Source organism: Notechis scutatus, chromosome Z (genome assembly GCF_049901735.1).
Source record: "Notechis scutatus isolate UNSWTSFEM ecotype Mainland chromosome Z, rNotScu1.2, whole genome shotgun sequence".
In the NCBI taxonomy this organism is placed as follows: Eukaryota; Metazoa; Chordata; class Lepidosauria; order Squamata; family Elapidae; genus Notechis; species Notechis scutatus.
This window is the reverse complement of record NC_142025.1, coordinates 125240466-125256351: the sequence shown is the minus strand read 5'-3', so window position 1 is coordinate 125256351 and position 15886 is coordinate 125240466. Positions and strand designations below refer to the sequence as shown.

General features: G+C 42.6%; 1 protein-coding gene across 1 annotated transcript; it reads left to right on the top strand.

The window, feature by feature from the left end:
- The first annotated feature begins 3363 nt into the window (after positions 1–3363).
- Positions 3364–14907, top strand: PIP4P1 (phosphatidylinositol-4,5-bisphosphate 4-phosphatase 1). Its single transcript, XM_026687415.2, has 7 exons — positions 3364–3613; positions 5037–5239; positions 7796–7902; positions 10177–10282; positions 11040–11092; positions 11427–11517; positions 12823–14907. Exons 1-7 carry the CDS (start codon positions 3469–3471, stop codon positions 12964–12966), a joined length of 849 nt encoding a protein of 282 aa, XP_026543200.1. The 5' UTR covers positions 3364–3468; the 3' UTR covers positions 12967–14907.
- The last annotated feature ends 979 nt before the right edge of the window (positions 14908–15886 follow it).

Below are 15886 nucleotides of genomic sequence, written 5' to 3'. Positions count from 1 at the left end.
GGAGGCTGACTAGAAAGATGGTTTATTGATGAAGCAGAACCACCAAGCACATGGCTCTGGATAGCTGACCACATGGAGTTGCAAGTGAGGGCTATTTATACCTTCTCTTGGGATTTGAACTTGAGCTTCCTGTTCCTGTGCAAGAACATGTGTTATATTGGCTGATGTCAGATTCCCATGGGACTATGCAGGGTCATAACTGAGGTTGTCTGAGCTCCCAGGTTTGGTTGAAGCTTGCTGGGTGATGCAATGTCCTTAGGAGATTGCAATGCAGTAGGCTCTGTGTCTTCTGCTAAATGGTCTTACTATGTCCTGAAGGGCCATGTCTTAATCCCATCACCCTGGAGCTGAAGGTCTTTTGTCTTATAGATAGGCTGGCCCAGTCCTGCTGGGGCAATTAAGAAAGGTGGGGGCTGCTTTCCAAGAGCATGTTTCTCCTTTAGGGAAATATAATACTCTGCCTTTTTTAATATTCCCTAAAATATTTTATTCTTCTGGGAGGGAATGGCTTCCCACAATTTAACAATAACAATTTTGTTTCTCTTTTGGACACATGACCCAAATAAACAGGGAAGTCAGAATTGGTGAAAGCTTCACTACAAATTAGTGTCACATGCTTGTCAATTTATGAATGTTAAGACCAAACGCCCCAATTACTTAATGCCACAGAAGCCTCTGGTATGTGGATAAAGATTAAGCACTCTATAGCAGTGGTCCCCAACCTTTTTTGTACCAGGGACCAGTTTCACGCAGAAACGGGCGTGAAGGTTCCAATAACAGTAAATAAATAAGCAGTGAACCCGTAACTTACCCTTTCTAAAAAAACTCTCCAGTGAACTCTGTTTCTGGCTCATTTTGCGAGGGCTAGCTTGCATTGCTGATGCAGGATAAATATGCGCCAACGAGTCAAGCGCGGAAGTTAGGCAAAGGCGGAAGTAGTTGTCTTTCAAAATAAGACACCCGGAAGCAAAAACATATTTTTATATATATTTTAATCATGATTATTCATTCTTTGCGGCCCGGTACAAAATGATCCACGGCCCGGTACCAGTCTGGGGCCCGGTGGTTGGGAACCCCTGCTCTATAGCACTAGCTGAAATACAAGAGATCGTGCTATTTTCAACCAATATTACTATAGTTTGAGAAAGAGCTAGGAAAAGCCTTTTCTCCAAAGATAAGAATACAGTATCATTATTACTACACATAGTCAATACACTAGCTGTTATGAGGTCAACATATCCAGGCAAACAACTTACTTTAAATAGGGTACACATGTTTGGGAAAGTAATATTTAATTCTTGTTTCTTGGGGAAAAAATAGAGACAGTGCCTTTAAAAAAATCATCCTGTGTTAGATTTCATAATCCAAAATTAACAAAAAGTAGTTTATTATTACCTTTATTGTCAGAGTACAATGAGATTGGCTGAGCCTCCCTTCATTCACCACCACCCCCAACACAACTCACAGTGAGGACAGAAGTCCCTAACCCAGTCCCAATCTTTTTTTTTTCTAGTTTTGTACACCACCCGTCCACTGGAGTTGAGCAGCCCATCAATTTGTTCAGTTAGTGAGAAATACATAGTTCTGCATTCAGGAACAAATACAAACCAGGCAATACCTGGCTACTGGGGAAAAAGAACTGGAGGATGATCTGAAAAACCACAAATTAAATGTGAGCCATGTCGCAGCAACCAAAAGCAATAATGTAATCTTAGCGTATATAAAGAGAAATGCAATATCAACATCACAGCCCACATCTATAATACAGGCAGTCCTCGATGTACATCAGTTCATTTAGTGACCGTTCGAAGTTACAAGAGGGCTGAAAAATGTGACATGACTGTTTTTCACACTTACGACCTTTGCAGCTTTCCCATGATCATGTGATCAAAATTCAGATGCTTGGCAACTGGTTCATATTTAAGACGATGGATCACCTTTCGCAACCTTCTGACAAGCAAAGTCAACTGGGAAGCCAGATCATTTAACAACCATGTTATGAACTTAATAGCTGCAGTGAGTCACTTAACAACCATGGTAAGAAGTCAAAAAATGGGGCAAAAATCACTTAACAACATAAATGTTGGGCTCCATTGCAGTCACAAGTTGAGGACTACCTGCACTGTGTCCAGTTGCCCCAGTACCAAAGGTCAGATAAGGAACTGGAAAACATGCAAAGAAAAGCAACAAAATGCTAAAGGGCTTGCAGTTAAATCCTACCAATCTAATTAATTGCAATTTAACCACTGCAGTTAAATCCTATCAAATTAATTGCAATTTAACCAACTGCAGTTAAATCATACCCATCTAATCAATTGCAATTTAACCAACTGCAGTTAAATCCTATCAGATTAATTGCAATTTAACCAACTGCAGTTAAATTCTATCAATCCAATTAATTACAATTTAACCAATTTTTGTTAAATCTTATCCATCTAATTAGTTAACAGCAATTTAACCAATCACAGTTAAATCCTACCAATCCTCCTCTAGCCCCAGCTTTTTGCGAAATGGGCCACTTTAAGACAGGTGGTTTTCAATCCCCAGAATTCCCCAGCCATTTTCTCCAATGGTTTTTTTTGGGGGGGGGGGCGGAATTCTAAGAGCCGAAGTTCACCCATCTGAAAAGTGGCCACATTTGAAAAGCACCGGGCTAAAGAAGCTTCCTAGGCAATTATCTTGGAGAAGAAAAGACACAAGCTTTGGGTGGAAGTTTTTCCAGGCTTTTTTTTTTTCCCCACCCACCCTGGAAATAGAAACGGAGCGCGCGCACGAGTGGATTGCCCTTTTTCTCTTTAAATTGAAGATTCGAACTCTGGGGCGGAATCTCCATGGGGACCGTCAATCATGATTGAAAGGGCGGGGCGTTCTCCAGAAGAGGTGGAGCGATTGGTTAGGAGAAGCAATGGAGAACTTCGACCCGTCCAATGGGAGAGCAGACATTCCCTCACGTAAGTTATAGTGTGGCTCCTAGGATCGTACTATAAAACAGTGAAAGAGGCGAGCCAATGAGCACCCGCGGTTTATTATCACATAAGCTAGATCTCTTTAAACGCCTGTGCCACCTTGAGCGAAAGACCGGGGGGGAGAAGGTAATAGCCAATCGAGGAAGAGACGATGATTCGGGACAAACTGAGAAACACCTGCAAAAAGCAGCCAATAGGGAGACGCAGAGATAGTCACGGGACGAAGGGGGGGGACTGCGAAAAAAACGAGCATCCTTTGCGTCCAATGGAAGGAAGCGGACGACACGCCGTCAGTCTCTCCCGACCAATCCGAAGCGCAGCGCTCGCTATCGCCACCAGTTTCTGGTCACATGACGGAGACCGAGACGCTTCCTTGCAGCCAATAGGATGAAGCCGTCGGGTCATCATGTGACGAGAATAATCCGGGAGCGAGGGGCGGGGACGTGCGCGCTACGGAAGCCGAAAGGGACGCGGGGCGGTTACGGGTGCAGCAGTAGCAGTGATGGCTGCGGATGGTGAACGATCCCCGCTGCTGCCGGCCGAGCCTGGAGATGGGAGCGGCCTCGGCTCCGGAGGTTTGGTGGGGCCGGCGGGTCTGGGGTCGGGACCCGGCTCGAGTGCTCCAGGAAAACCCAACCCACCACAAGGTGAGTCGACTTTCCTCGTTTATAGTCCCTGGAGGGCCGCTGAGAAAGGAGAGGCGGTGGGCGGGGTTGAAGAGCGGGATGGGGGGGAGAGGGGCGATAGACGAGAAGGATCCCAGAGAGGAGAGGCCCTCAAGGCAGGAGGCATGGTTTGTGCCTTGGGGCGTGGCTCGGTAGGGGGTAGAATTGGGTATCCCATCATAAGGACAACACTTCATCTCAAGCCCTGTTGGTAGGAAGATCCCTAAATTGCGGACCGGGGTGGGGCTTGCTGTTCCCTAGGCCGGGGTCTCCAACCTTAGCAACTTTAAGTCTGGCGGACTTCAACTCAACTTCAGCTTTGCTGGCTGGGGAATTCTGGGAGTTGAAGTCCGCCAGGCTTAAAGTTGCTAAGGTTGGAGACCCCCGCCCTGGGCAGTAAATATGTTTTTTGAAATTACCAGTCTGGTTCCGGCCAAATGCTTTTCTCAAAAGAAAGCTACTCAAAATTGCTAATAGCTGTCAGTCCCAAGTAGATCAAACCAAGAAATCAATTACATGCAAAGATCAAAACTGTTTTTTTTTTCCTTAAAAAAAAAGTACTATCTGTAGTAACCAATCCTAACAGAATTGGGATGTTCTTTATTGGCCAAGTGTGATTGGACGCATGAAGTATTTGTCTCCAATGCATAAGCTCTCAGGTACATACCAATAACAAAGTGGTAAGTCATAGATCATAAAGCATAATAAGATAAAATCATAGACCAGGAGATACGCCCATAAGACATAAGATACAAACAACAAGAGATAAACCATAAGATACCAATAGGAGAAGGTAGTAGGAAAGATGAGAAGACGAGGAGGATAATATTGCAGCAACACAGCCCTATTATATGAGTAAATATCCTTAGGCATAAGATAGTGCTATGGGAATTAGGTGATTAGCAGAGTGATGGTATTGGAGGGAGGAATCTATTTTTGTGTCTAGTTATTTTGGCGTGCAATGCCCAATAGCGGCATCCTGAGTGGAGAAGCTGAAACAGTTTAGGATGTAAGGGGTCTGCAGATAAAAGTAGATATTTGTAGATTACGGCCCACCTTCTCTCTTATACTAATGTGAATTATGAAAGTGGCTTCAAAGGTTTTCTCATTCCTGCTTTCATTGTTTGGATTGAAGCAGTTTTTTCATCCTGATTGCTTTGGTATAGATCTCCCCTTTCTCCATCAAGACTATCCTCTACAGGGCTTTGCAGGTTGAAGACGAACAAATTTAGAGGCAGGAATCAAAGGGTGGTGGTGGAGGAGGAGAAATTTGAGGAGAATGAAATGCAGGTGAGAGATCCGGAAGAAGGATCGAGGGGGCAGCCTGTAAACTTAGCAGCAGCACCGTAGAAGGGCAGTTGAGTGCTCCCTTTTCACCCTGACTCTTTCTCTCTTCCCTTCCAAGGATTTTCCTCCTTCAGCAGTCTCAATGATGGGAGCCAAGCAGCCATACTGCCTGCAGAAGATCCCCCGCCGTATTCCCCGATGGCATCGCCGGAGAGCGGCAGTGCTCCTATGATCACTTGCCGAGTCTGCCAGAGCCCCATCAACGTGGAGGGAAAGATGCATCAGCATGTGGTGAAATGTAGTGTTTGCAATGAGGCCACGGTGAGCACTGTCTGGGATGTGGGTGGCACAGTGGAAAGATGTAAAGGCAAGAGGCAGCTGGGTGGAGTATAAGATGTGGAATATCTGCCCGCCATAGAAGAAATGTACATTGTGCAGGTCAGAAGGAGGGCTGAGAAGATATTTGCAGATCCCTCCCATCATGGACTTAATCTGATTCAATTCCTTCCCTTGGGATGGCACTATAGGGCATTGTATGCCAAGACAAGACAAGTAGACATAGGGATAGTTTCCTCCCATGTGCCATTACTCTGCTGAATACCTAATTCTCACAGCTAGCAAAATACAGTGACTAAGGGTTTTGGGTTTTTTTTTTGCCTGATGTGTTATGTACATCAATCCACAAGATGTGGCTGCAGTATTATTATTCTCTACATTTCTTATTTGCCCCTTTTATCAGTTGTACGCTTTAATGTTGTTATATTCTACTGTTTTGCAAGTACACTGAGTGCTTCTGCACCGGAGACAGATTCTTTGTGTATCTAATCACACTTGGCCAAATAAAGCGCGAGTACAAATAAAGGAAGATGAGCTGACCCATGAACCAGATAGAAAGTCGGAGACAAGCAGTATTTCTCAGGGTCACTTCCCCCTGCTTGGTTACCTTCAACTCAATTCCACAACAGCAAACTCAGGCCCCCTGCCAGATGCTACGATGGTACAGTAAAGCGAATCAAAGAGAAAGGGAGGTTTGTATTTCTATAGTTTTCGCCAGATGTTACAAATATGTAGGCTTTTTTTTTTAACATAGTGGTGATGATTTCCTTAAAAAAAAACCTGGATTGTGAAAGAGTAAGCCACAACTGCAAATCTGCTGACCTGGCTTGCCGACGGAGTACTTGTGTTAGCTTTCAGGCAGAATCTTCAGTCCCTTGAGAGCTGTTGATGCTCAAGTCAGCATAGTCAATACTGAGCTAGCTAGATCTGGGGCCTGACTCTGCACAAGTCAGAGTCTGCACAAACTATCCTTGGCTCCAATTTATTGAGAAAGCATAATTTTATTAGAAATCAAGTATATTGCAGTAATGCATGGTCAGAACCGAGAATAGGACCACCAAAATCCCTAGCTTCAACTTTTTTCTCTCCCTTAACTGCCTCACATTGCTTCCCATCTCCCTCCACCCCCCAAATCTAATCAGGTTGGAGAAAGATGTTTTCAGAACAGTCATTTCAAGTGTAGGTTGGTATGCAGCTGGTTCTTCTCCCAGCTGGGCGACCTTGAAGCATCATCTCAGGGAGATAACAGCAGTTAAAACCTACACTTTCCTCCTTCAAGTAGCCTCCTTCCCTTCTACCCTCCCCAGAGTTCATGGCTATCAAGATAACAAAGACAATGCAGAACACTTCAGGTATAAAATATTCTGTGGAAAAGGCTTTCTCTAAAACTGGGAACTTGTCCTAGAACTCATTTCCTGTTTTGGTTTCTTTTCTGTTACTGGTTTCTCAGTCTTCTGAAAAATATAAATCTAAAAAATAGCATTGCCCATCTGCAATAGATTTCATTTCCTGCAGCTGCGGATAGCATAAAACTGAAAGGCTAAATAGTTGCTCGGGATCCCCTCAATAATATAAAATCTGATTCAGTAGTTTGAGTAGTTTGAGATAATATCATCCTGAATTTTACTCTGATGTTTTCCCTTTCGCCTCCCATAAAACTTGTTCGGAAGCCTTTTTATCTTAGCTTCTCAGAATAAGGCATCATGGACAGACAGAAGCTTAAAAAAACAAATGAATTTCTTTTGGAGTCCAAGATACAACTTTAGATTTGCAAGGTGTTCAATGTGCAACTGTCAGTTGTGCTTTATCTTTGTCCCAGCCCCACCCAGAGTTACCTTTGACATAAGGAACTTACCTATTAAGATTGCAACGATAATCAAACATGTTTGAGAAGGGCTCTACCCTTTCCACATTCCTTGTCAATCTTCCCTTCTACTGCTTTTATGTATTACATTGGAAGCCCTCTGTCTGAAAAAAATATTTTTTTGGTGTAAAATAAGTGTCTTCTGAATGCCACATTTTTATTACCATGTTTCCTGAAATGTACACTTCATCCAATGTTATGCTTGTCTAGCCCAGCTTTTCTTCTTCAGATTACCAGTAGCTCAGCTTCTTGAGCATGATTCTAGTGCAACACTTAATACCTAATTTTTTAAGTTATGAAAAACAAAGATAACACAGAATATCCTGTGTAGAAAAATGTACATTTATTAACTTGCGACTAAATTTTGATAGGATGTCGTGCTTTGTTCAGAAAAAAAAGCAAAACACAAAATAGTTTCTAGACTGTTTTCCCAATTTAAACCAAAACATTTAAACCTGTTGCCCATTGCAACTGTTGGTTACCTGGTTTTTTTATATGTATTAATTCAGTTTAAATAATTATAGATGCCTTGTGATGAATGAGAGTGTCACTAGTAATCTTGGTTTAATGCCTGGCAGATGGATTAGATTTTTTGCCTTCTTGTGACCTTTCTTCTTAAACCAGGAAACATATTCAACTTGTTTAACTTTCAAAAATGTTCTTTTGTCCTTCTATAGCCAATTAAAAATGCCCCACCTGGTAAGAAGTACGTCAGATGCCCTTGCAACTGTCTTTTGATCTGCAAAGTTACCTCACAACGCATCGCTTGTCCGCGGATATATTGGTAAGGAGCGGGGAAGGGAATTATATAGTTATGTTCTTCGGGATGTTTTAATATTGGATCAAAAATAGCTTTCTAAACATTCTTACTCTCCCTACATATAACATTTTATGGGGAAAACAAACAAGAAGAGGAAAAATAAAATTGAAAGGAAATAAGAGATATTTATGTGTATTTGTTAATTCAAAGTATTTGTATGCTGTCATAATCACAAATTACTCTTGGTGGCTCACATAAATATACGTAAATTGAATTCCTTATTGTCTTTGTACGTATATACACAGTATCAATACAACGAAATTCATGTAACATCCAGAGATCAGACTTAACATGCACACACACGACAATCCCCAAACACCTCCCCACCTTCCAAAATTCCCCACCTCCTAAAAACACACAAGCATCCACAAAATAAGCTAAATAAAAGCTAAAGCTAAATAAAACTTAAGTATGGGTACTCTGAATAATGAATTGACTTTTATACATTTAAATTTATGCCAGTAAATATATTGGTATCAACAACAATCATCATGGTATAGAATATAAACTAAAATGAAAAATTTAGTCTTATCAAATTACTAAGAAAGGTATCCTTATTTAACAAATCAAGATTTAAATGCTAAAAGTTATAAAACCCTAATTTCAGATGTAGAACAAGAACATGGCTAGAATTGTATTCCAAAATTTGTAAGCTACCGAGAGTCATTGAATTGGAAGGACCCTTGGATGTCTTCTAGTCTAACCCCACCCCTCCCACCCCCACTCAAGCAGGAGAGCCTATACCATTCCAGACAAATGGCTGCCCTCCAGGACATGTTTTTCAACCTTCCTTGGCAACTTGAGACTGTCTGGACTTCAACTCCCAGAGTTCCCCAGACAGGGTTTCTGGGAGATGAGGTCCACACATTTTCAAGTTGTCACGGTTGAGCAACATTGCTCCAAGGCTACATTGGGTTCCATTAGAATACAGAATAATAGAGTTGGAAAGGATCTTGGAGATCTTCTAGCCTAACCCTATCCCAGCTCATGCAGAAGACTATTGAGATGAGCATCCTGTAGAAATTGAATAAATAACAAATAAATAAAAATGGGTGTTGTACAAAATTGTAAGCCAGATTTATTTCCTAAATACAAGGTAATTATGCAAATTCTTCTACTGAAGAAATTTTTACATTACTTTCCAATTTCAAATGCACAGCATCTTATCAGCTGTGAGCATGTATAAAGATAATTTAGCAAATATTGTAAAAATACGAGGTTTAACAATATTCAATAGAAAGTAGGCAGATTGGGAAAAGAAGTAGATGTAGAAGAATACACAATTACCTTGTATTGGGAAAATATGGCTTACGGTTTTATATGGCAACCATTTTTTAAATTTATTTGTATTCAATTTCTACAGGATGCTCATCTCAATGGTCTCCTTGTTGAGCATGGAGTTGGACTAGAAAACCTCCAAGGTCCCGTCCAACTCCATTATTCTGTATTCGAAAGGTACCCAAGTCAAAAAGTGGGTTTCTTTTCACAAAGTTATAAATGTAGCAGTTTTCCAAAATAGTTGGGCGTAACAATCTATGCTGCCAAATATGGGAGTAATACATCAAAGTTTTGCACTCGTAAAAAAAGCGCGTATTTCTTCATGGCTGCAAAACTTTTATGTTTTTGGAGAAAAATGGGTGTGTGTGTGAGAGAGAGAGAGATAGGTCTTTTGAATCCTGAAATCATTTTAGCAAGGTGAAGAAGTATAGCATTTAGGGGACGTGGTTTGATCCAATGTGGGTAGGATTCTGTTTTTTGAAGAAAGAACTGGAAAACAAAGATGCAGATTGGAATAATCAAGCTTAATATGTGGCCTTTCTGGAGGGAAAAAAAACGTGCCCAGATAGAGAAGGAAAATGGGATTCTCCCTCTATCTTCATTATTTGAATCTGGTTTTATTTGAATCTGGTTTTTTGCCCCTTTGAAGAGGGTGTTTATGTTTAGATAATAAAAACACTGGTTGCCCTGATGAAACCAGAAAGACTGGTTGATAAAACCCAGACGTTGGTATGTTGAAGGGCTTTCTTTGAATTGAGAGGTTAGTTGTGCATGCTGGATTTGGACCTGAGTTTAAAAATTATACATATGAGGGACTGTTTAAATCCAAAATCAACTTTATTCCTCCGTGATGACAAAGGGGTGGAGTTATGCTGGCTTGAAAATAGGTGTTTGGTGGAGCCAGGTGGACTGACAAGAAGAATAATCTAAATCTCTTTTCTCCCTCTGTTTTCTACCCAGTAAAAGGGTCATAAACCTAGGCCCCGTTCACCCTGGCCCTCCGAGTCCTGAGCCTCAGCCCGTAGGTGTGCGTGTCAATTGCGGCCACTGCGAAAATAATTTCCTGGTAAGGGCACTGCGGAGGAAGGGATTTTGGGGAAAAAGTTAGGCTTATTTGTTCCAGGCTCACCTTTGGGTGGTGTTTGGAGACCCGTTATTGGAAGAAAATTATAAACTTACAAATTCTGATTTGAGCCCAAACAAGCCAGTCTTGTTGCAAACTGGCCTTGGAGTGCAAAGTGGATACAAAAGCATAGTTCAATTGGCTGAAGTTCAGTTGGCTGAAATTGACACTAATTGGGCTCTCACCTGCGAATATCTCCAGGTGAGTGGTTTTCAATCAGCTACAGGTAGTCAGTCCTCCCCTTAACGATCAGCTGAGCCCAAAATTTATGTTGCTAAGTGAGAAACTTGCCATGTGAGTTTTGCCCCTGAAGTTGTTAAAGGTGCGAGTTGTTAAGTGAATTTGGCTTCCCCATTGCTTGTCAGAAGGTCGCGAAAGTGGATCACATGACACCAGAACACTACAACCGTCATAAATAGGAACAGTTATCAAGCATCAGGATTTTGATCACATGACACATGGGGATGCTGCAATGGTCATAAGTGTGAAAAATGGCCACCAGTCACTTTTTTCCTGAGCCTTCGTAACTTCCAGTGGTCTCTAAATGAACTGTTGTAAGTCAAGGATTTGATATTTGGAGGGGCAGCTGAGCGCGACTCCTTAAAAAAAAACGAGCCTATTTGTGGCAGGTAAGTGTGACTCTGGTCGGGTTCTCCTCGTCCTTTCTAAGACCTTCTCTCTTTCTCTTTTGTCTTTCCAGTGGACAGAATTCACCGATCGCACTTTAGCCCGATGCCCGCACTGCCGTAAAGTGTGAGTTACTCTTGGGAAGGAATTGGGCCCAGAGGAGGAAGAAGAGGAGGAGAAGCACTCACAGAATGTTCTCTCAAGTTTGCGTTGACCGTACCTAGATATTAGTAACTGGAATGGGGGAGGGAACTTACTGTTTGGGGGTTCAGCTTCAAAGAGAGCTAGGAAGATGAATCCTCTTTCCCCCTTGCTGGAGAAGAGATCTACTACCTTGATAGACAAAGCCTCTTTGCCAGAGTTCTGAATTCTTGTGTGTGTGTGTGGGGTGGGGGGGCAGGAACTTTGTGAGAATGACTCTGGATACTTGACATACTGCTCCTACTCTTTGTACCCTCAGCTCTTCCATCGGGCGCCGCTATCCGAGGAAACGGTGCTTCTGCTGTCTTCTGTTGGGAGTGCTGATGGCCGTGACCGCAACGGGTTTGGCAGTGAGTCTGAGAGAGGGGCATCTAGATAGGGCTGGGGGCGGCACATGTGGGCGGGGTGTATGTCTCAAAATGAGTGTGATTAGGATGAGACCATTAAAGATGGCCATGCCTGGTTGATACTTGGAAATCCCAGGGCTTTGGGTTAGAATGAGAAGGTTAAAAAAAAAAGTGGAAGAACAAAAGAGACAAACTCCACCGATTTTGCTGCCAAGAAGCCTACAGAGATGTGTCCAAGGTCAGTCTTGACTTGAGGCCACTTTTTCCCATAGGAGAGAGGCAACTGAACATGGCACTCATTACCTGAAATCAAAAACTGTTTAATACTAGATATCTAGAAGAAGCACAGCTCTTCCCACTTAGGCTCATACCTAAGTCAGTGTCCGGTTTGAAATGATGGTTATTTAGTATAGGGATGGCCCTTTTGTGACGACAAGCTTTCTGCAACTCCCACATTTCCACTTTAAAGCTCAAGGAATATTTCCTCCTCCTGCCCTAAAGGAACCCTTACGTACCAGTTCATTATACAAGCATTTGTCCAAAATAAAAGAAGCAATGTTAATATTAAAGAGGACACCAAACTAAGGTCCTGAATACAGGTAGACCTTGACTTAACGACCACAATTGAGCCCAGAATTAATGTTGCTACATGAGAAATTTGTTAAGTGAGTTTTGTCCCATTTTACGACTGGTCTTGCCAGATTTTTTAAGCGAAACACTACTATTGTGAAACGAGTAAAATGGTTGTTAGATGAATCTGGCTTCCCCATTGACTTTGCTTATCAGAAGGCTGCAAAAGAAGATCACTTGTCACTGCAACCATCATAAATACGAAGCAGTGATCCAAATGTAAAATCACATTAATATTCAGGGATGCTGCCGTGGTTATAAGTGTGAAAAAATATGCCATTTAACTACTGCTGTAAATGGAGGACTACCTGTAGTACTGGTGTCCAAGGTCTCTCTTGAAAGGAAGAGAAGTAGTAAAGTTTGGAAGGAGCAGCTTCTCTCCCTATTCAGAATCCAGTTCCGGGAGGCTGAATCTGTATAGGTCCATTCTGATAAAAAGAAAAAAGGGAGGGTTATGCATCTAATATAGAAAATTCACCATCATGTCTCCCCAGCCTTCAGGTCCTGGAGACAAAATTGGAGACATTTTGTGGTTCGGGCTGGAACAAAAGGTTGCTGAACCCAAAGTTCTATTGAACACACACACACACACAAATACACACACACTTCTCTTTTATAGTAAGTCTATTAAGCTGTTTTATTGTGAAGTTGATTTCTGACTCTTCTTTTGTTTTCTAGTTTGGTACCTGGAAACAAGCCCAGCAGTACAGGGGTGTCTATGCTGCCTGGGCTGTGGTGATTTTCCTGGCTTTGGTTTTCCTTGGCCGAGCTATGTACTGGGCCTGCATGAGGGTCAGCCACCCCATCCAGAACTTCTCGTGAGCCTCTCCAAGCTCCTCTTAGTTTCCCACCACTGCTCGACCGCCTCTTCCTCCAGGGACCCAGGGCCCGTACCCTCCCCTCCGCTTCCATTTGAAGTTGGGTCTGCCATGCCACCTTCTTGCTGTGCCCGCTCCCAGTGTCATCATCTGAGTAACTGTGGGACAACCCTGATACCTACCAGTCTTCTTCCATCTCTGTTCCACTGAGCCAGGATTGATGGCAAAAGAAAGTACAATTTTGACTCCAAAGGAGTCGAAGGCCCAGTTCTGTCGGGTTCTTCCAATCCCGGGAGGAGGGGAGGGGGGCAAAGTTCCTATGGATCCTGCGAATTAACAGAACACTAATCGTTCCCAAAAGAAAAACTTGGACGCAGCTGGATGGTTTGGGATCAAACCAGTGGCGGCTGTTCTGGTGACATTTGGAGATGGCCCAGCCCAAACAGCGGAACCCATTGAGATAACACTACAGGTCTTCAGTGGGGGCACTTCAGAAGATGGTGTCCAAGACTCTGTTCTCAGCTCCCATCAGAGGCTGCTTAAGAACCTTTTTCTGGTCGAGGGGAAGGCAGAGGAGCATCAAGGAATTGCTGCTGTATTGATTTTTCTTGTTTTTTTCAGTCATCCTGTGGTCTGTAATGTAGGGGGTAGCTAAAAGCTGCAAGGGTCGAGGTCGTTTCCACAATCCTCAAATGTGAAGGTGCCCCGGGGAATGAGAGAAGGCCGTTCCATAAAGGATTAGTACCAAAGCCCCAGGATTGGGGGGGTGGGGGGGACATAGATGTTCGTTTAATGAATTTTGACTCCTATCTCCCCCTTTCTGTGATCTACAATGTGAGATCCAGAAGTCTTCCGCTAAAGAAGTTTAGGTACATTTAACTGTGGGGCTCATTTCTGCTTTGGTTTCTTAATCTTTGCACATTCCTTGAAGGAGCCGCTTCCCTGTTTCTTCTCCAACAACCTAAACTCTGTTTTCAGTGGGGGCGAGATGAGAGCAGCCTTAGGGACCAGCACGTCTCTCTTTGAAGAGCCCTTTCAAGCCATAGCTATGTGTTTTGTTTTTGTTTTGTTTTTCTGTTCAAAAGGTTGAAGGGAGAACTGCCAACACCACCTGCAGTTGATTGAAAGTGCTGGGGGGATTTATTTCAACCTTGAATTGAGGCGCAGATTCTCCCTTGTGAGAAGTCTCTTCTTCCAGAGCCTACTAAATCAGATTTTCATCCCTTCTTTTGTCTTACTAGTTGATGACATAGACCGAAGGGGGAGGAAATGGTGCATGCACTCTGTCGTACAGAGGAAAGTATGCCCCGAGTCATGCAGCAAACAGATATTCCACTTAGGGAAACCTCTCAATCCTATTACGAACCTGGCTTGATTTTTCGTCTACCCCAGTCTTCCCTCTTTTCTTGCACCTCCATGGCATCGAGCTTATAGCCCTAAACCTATTGCAGCTTGTATATAAGGAGTAAAATGTACATAGAACTATTTAAGATAACTTTCCTCCGTGTTGGCTGCCTGCCTGCTTGCTTGCCTGTGCGCTTGCACCGTATGTCTCTCTCTTTTTCAGCCATGATTGAACATGTCTGTCATCCTTTTCCTTCTCTTCCACAGGCACATTTGAATGGTTGTAAATAAACAAAAAGTAACTATTCTGTGAATTGGATGACTGTAAATAAATAAAAGTAGCTATTCCATAACTGACTTAATTGGACAGGAAGCTGCAGTCGTGTGGTTTTTCAGAATAAGCCACCTTAAGGGGGATGAAATTTCTTTCAATTAAGAGTTGATTTTGACAGAATGTCCTTTGATTAAGGGAGGAAATTCCTTTGATTAAGAGTCGGTTTGATTAAATGTAATTCACTTGGAGGAAATTCCTGAACAGTTGCTTAAAATGGGCCACCACACAAATCGTTTACATAACTTAATTAAAAAACAGCAAAATGGGTTTCTTTGTGTAATTTAATCCAATGTTCTGTTCTGGTGTCAGCAAGGCTCATTGACATGAATCAGTTGTAGCTCTGATATCATTTCCTACATCTACCAGGTCTTCCACTAATCCATGGATTATTATCTCGCAAATGTTAATCCCATCCTTGATGCAGATATGCCAAGAGGTTAAAAACATAGAACTTAGACAACCAAGTCATGTCAGATGCACTCCAATGGAGTTGGTTTGTTTCACATCTTGTATTGCTGGCTTCTCGCTGAAGTTAGACATTCTTCCCAGTTGGACTTGCCTGAGGACCCTTCCCAGGTTGAAATCTAAAAACCTCTTTTTCCTTCCCTGTGAAAGTGATCCCCAGGGTTACTGAGCTTGGTTTTTTTTTTTTTTTTAAGACAGTGAGCAACTTAAGGGGAAATTAGCTTAACTTGGAATGGGGCAATATTTAGCACAGGCTAAGGTACTTTGGGGGATGTTCCTAGGACATGTTATAGCAATAGCTATATAAATAGTTATATACTGCTTCTTAGTGCTTTATAGCTCTCTCTAAGCAGTAAACAGAGTCAGCATATTGCCCCCAACAATCTATGTCTTCATTTTACTGACCTCGGAAGAAAGGAAGGCTGAGTCAACCTTGAGCAGGTCAGGATTGAACAGCTGGCAGAATTAGCCTGCAATACTACATTCTAACCACTGCGCCACCAGCTTTTCCTAGAGAGGGCTTCCAATTGTCCAAATACAGAAATGAGTATTTTAGCCAATATTGGGCAAATGGATAAGGGACTGTGATGGCTTAGTCGCTAAAGACACTGAGCTTGTCAGCTGGAAAAGGTTTAAAAGCACTGTGTGACAAGATGAACTCCCGACTTTGCCCTAGCTGCTGCCCACCTACCATGTGTACCCAAAAGGAAAATAAGCCCTAGCATGGTTTTCCCAGATACTTGTAATATAAGCCCCACTCCCAAAATAAGTGCCAGTTAAG

Coding starts and splice junctions, on each gene's coding strand:
- PIP4P1 (XM_026687415.2), top strand. CDS start 3,469: ATGGCTGCGGATGGTGAACGATCCCCGCTGCTGCCGGCCGAGCCTGGA. Junction 11,093..11,426: donor TGCCCGCACTGCCGTAAAGT/GTGAGTTACTCT, acceptor TTGTACCCTCAG/CTCTTCCATCGGGCGCCGCT. Junction 11,518..12,822: donor TGACCGCAACGGGTTTGGCA/GTGAGTCTGAGA, acceptor TTTGTTTTCTAG/TTTGGTACCTGGAAACAAGC.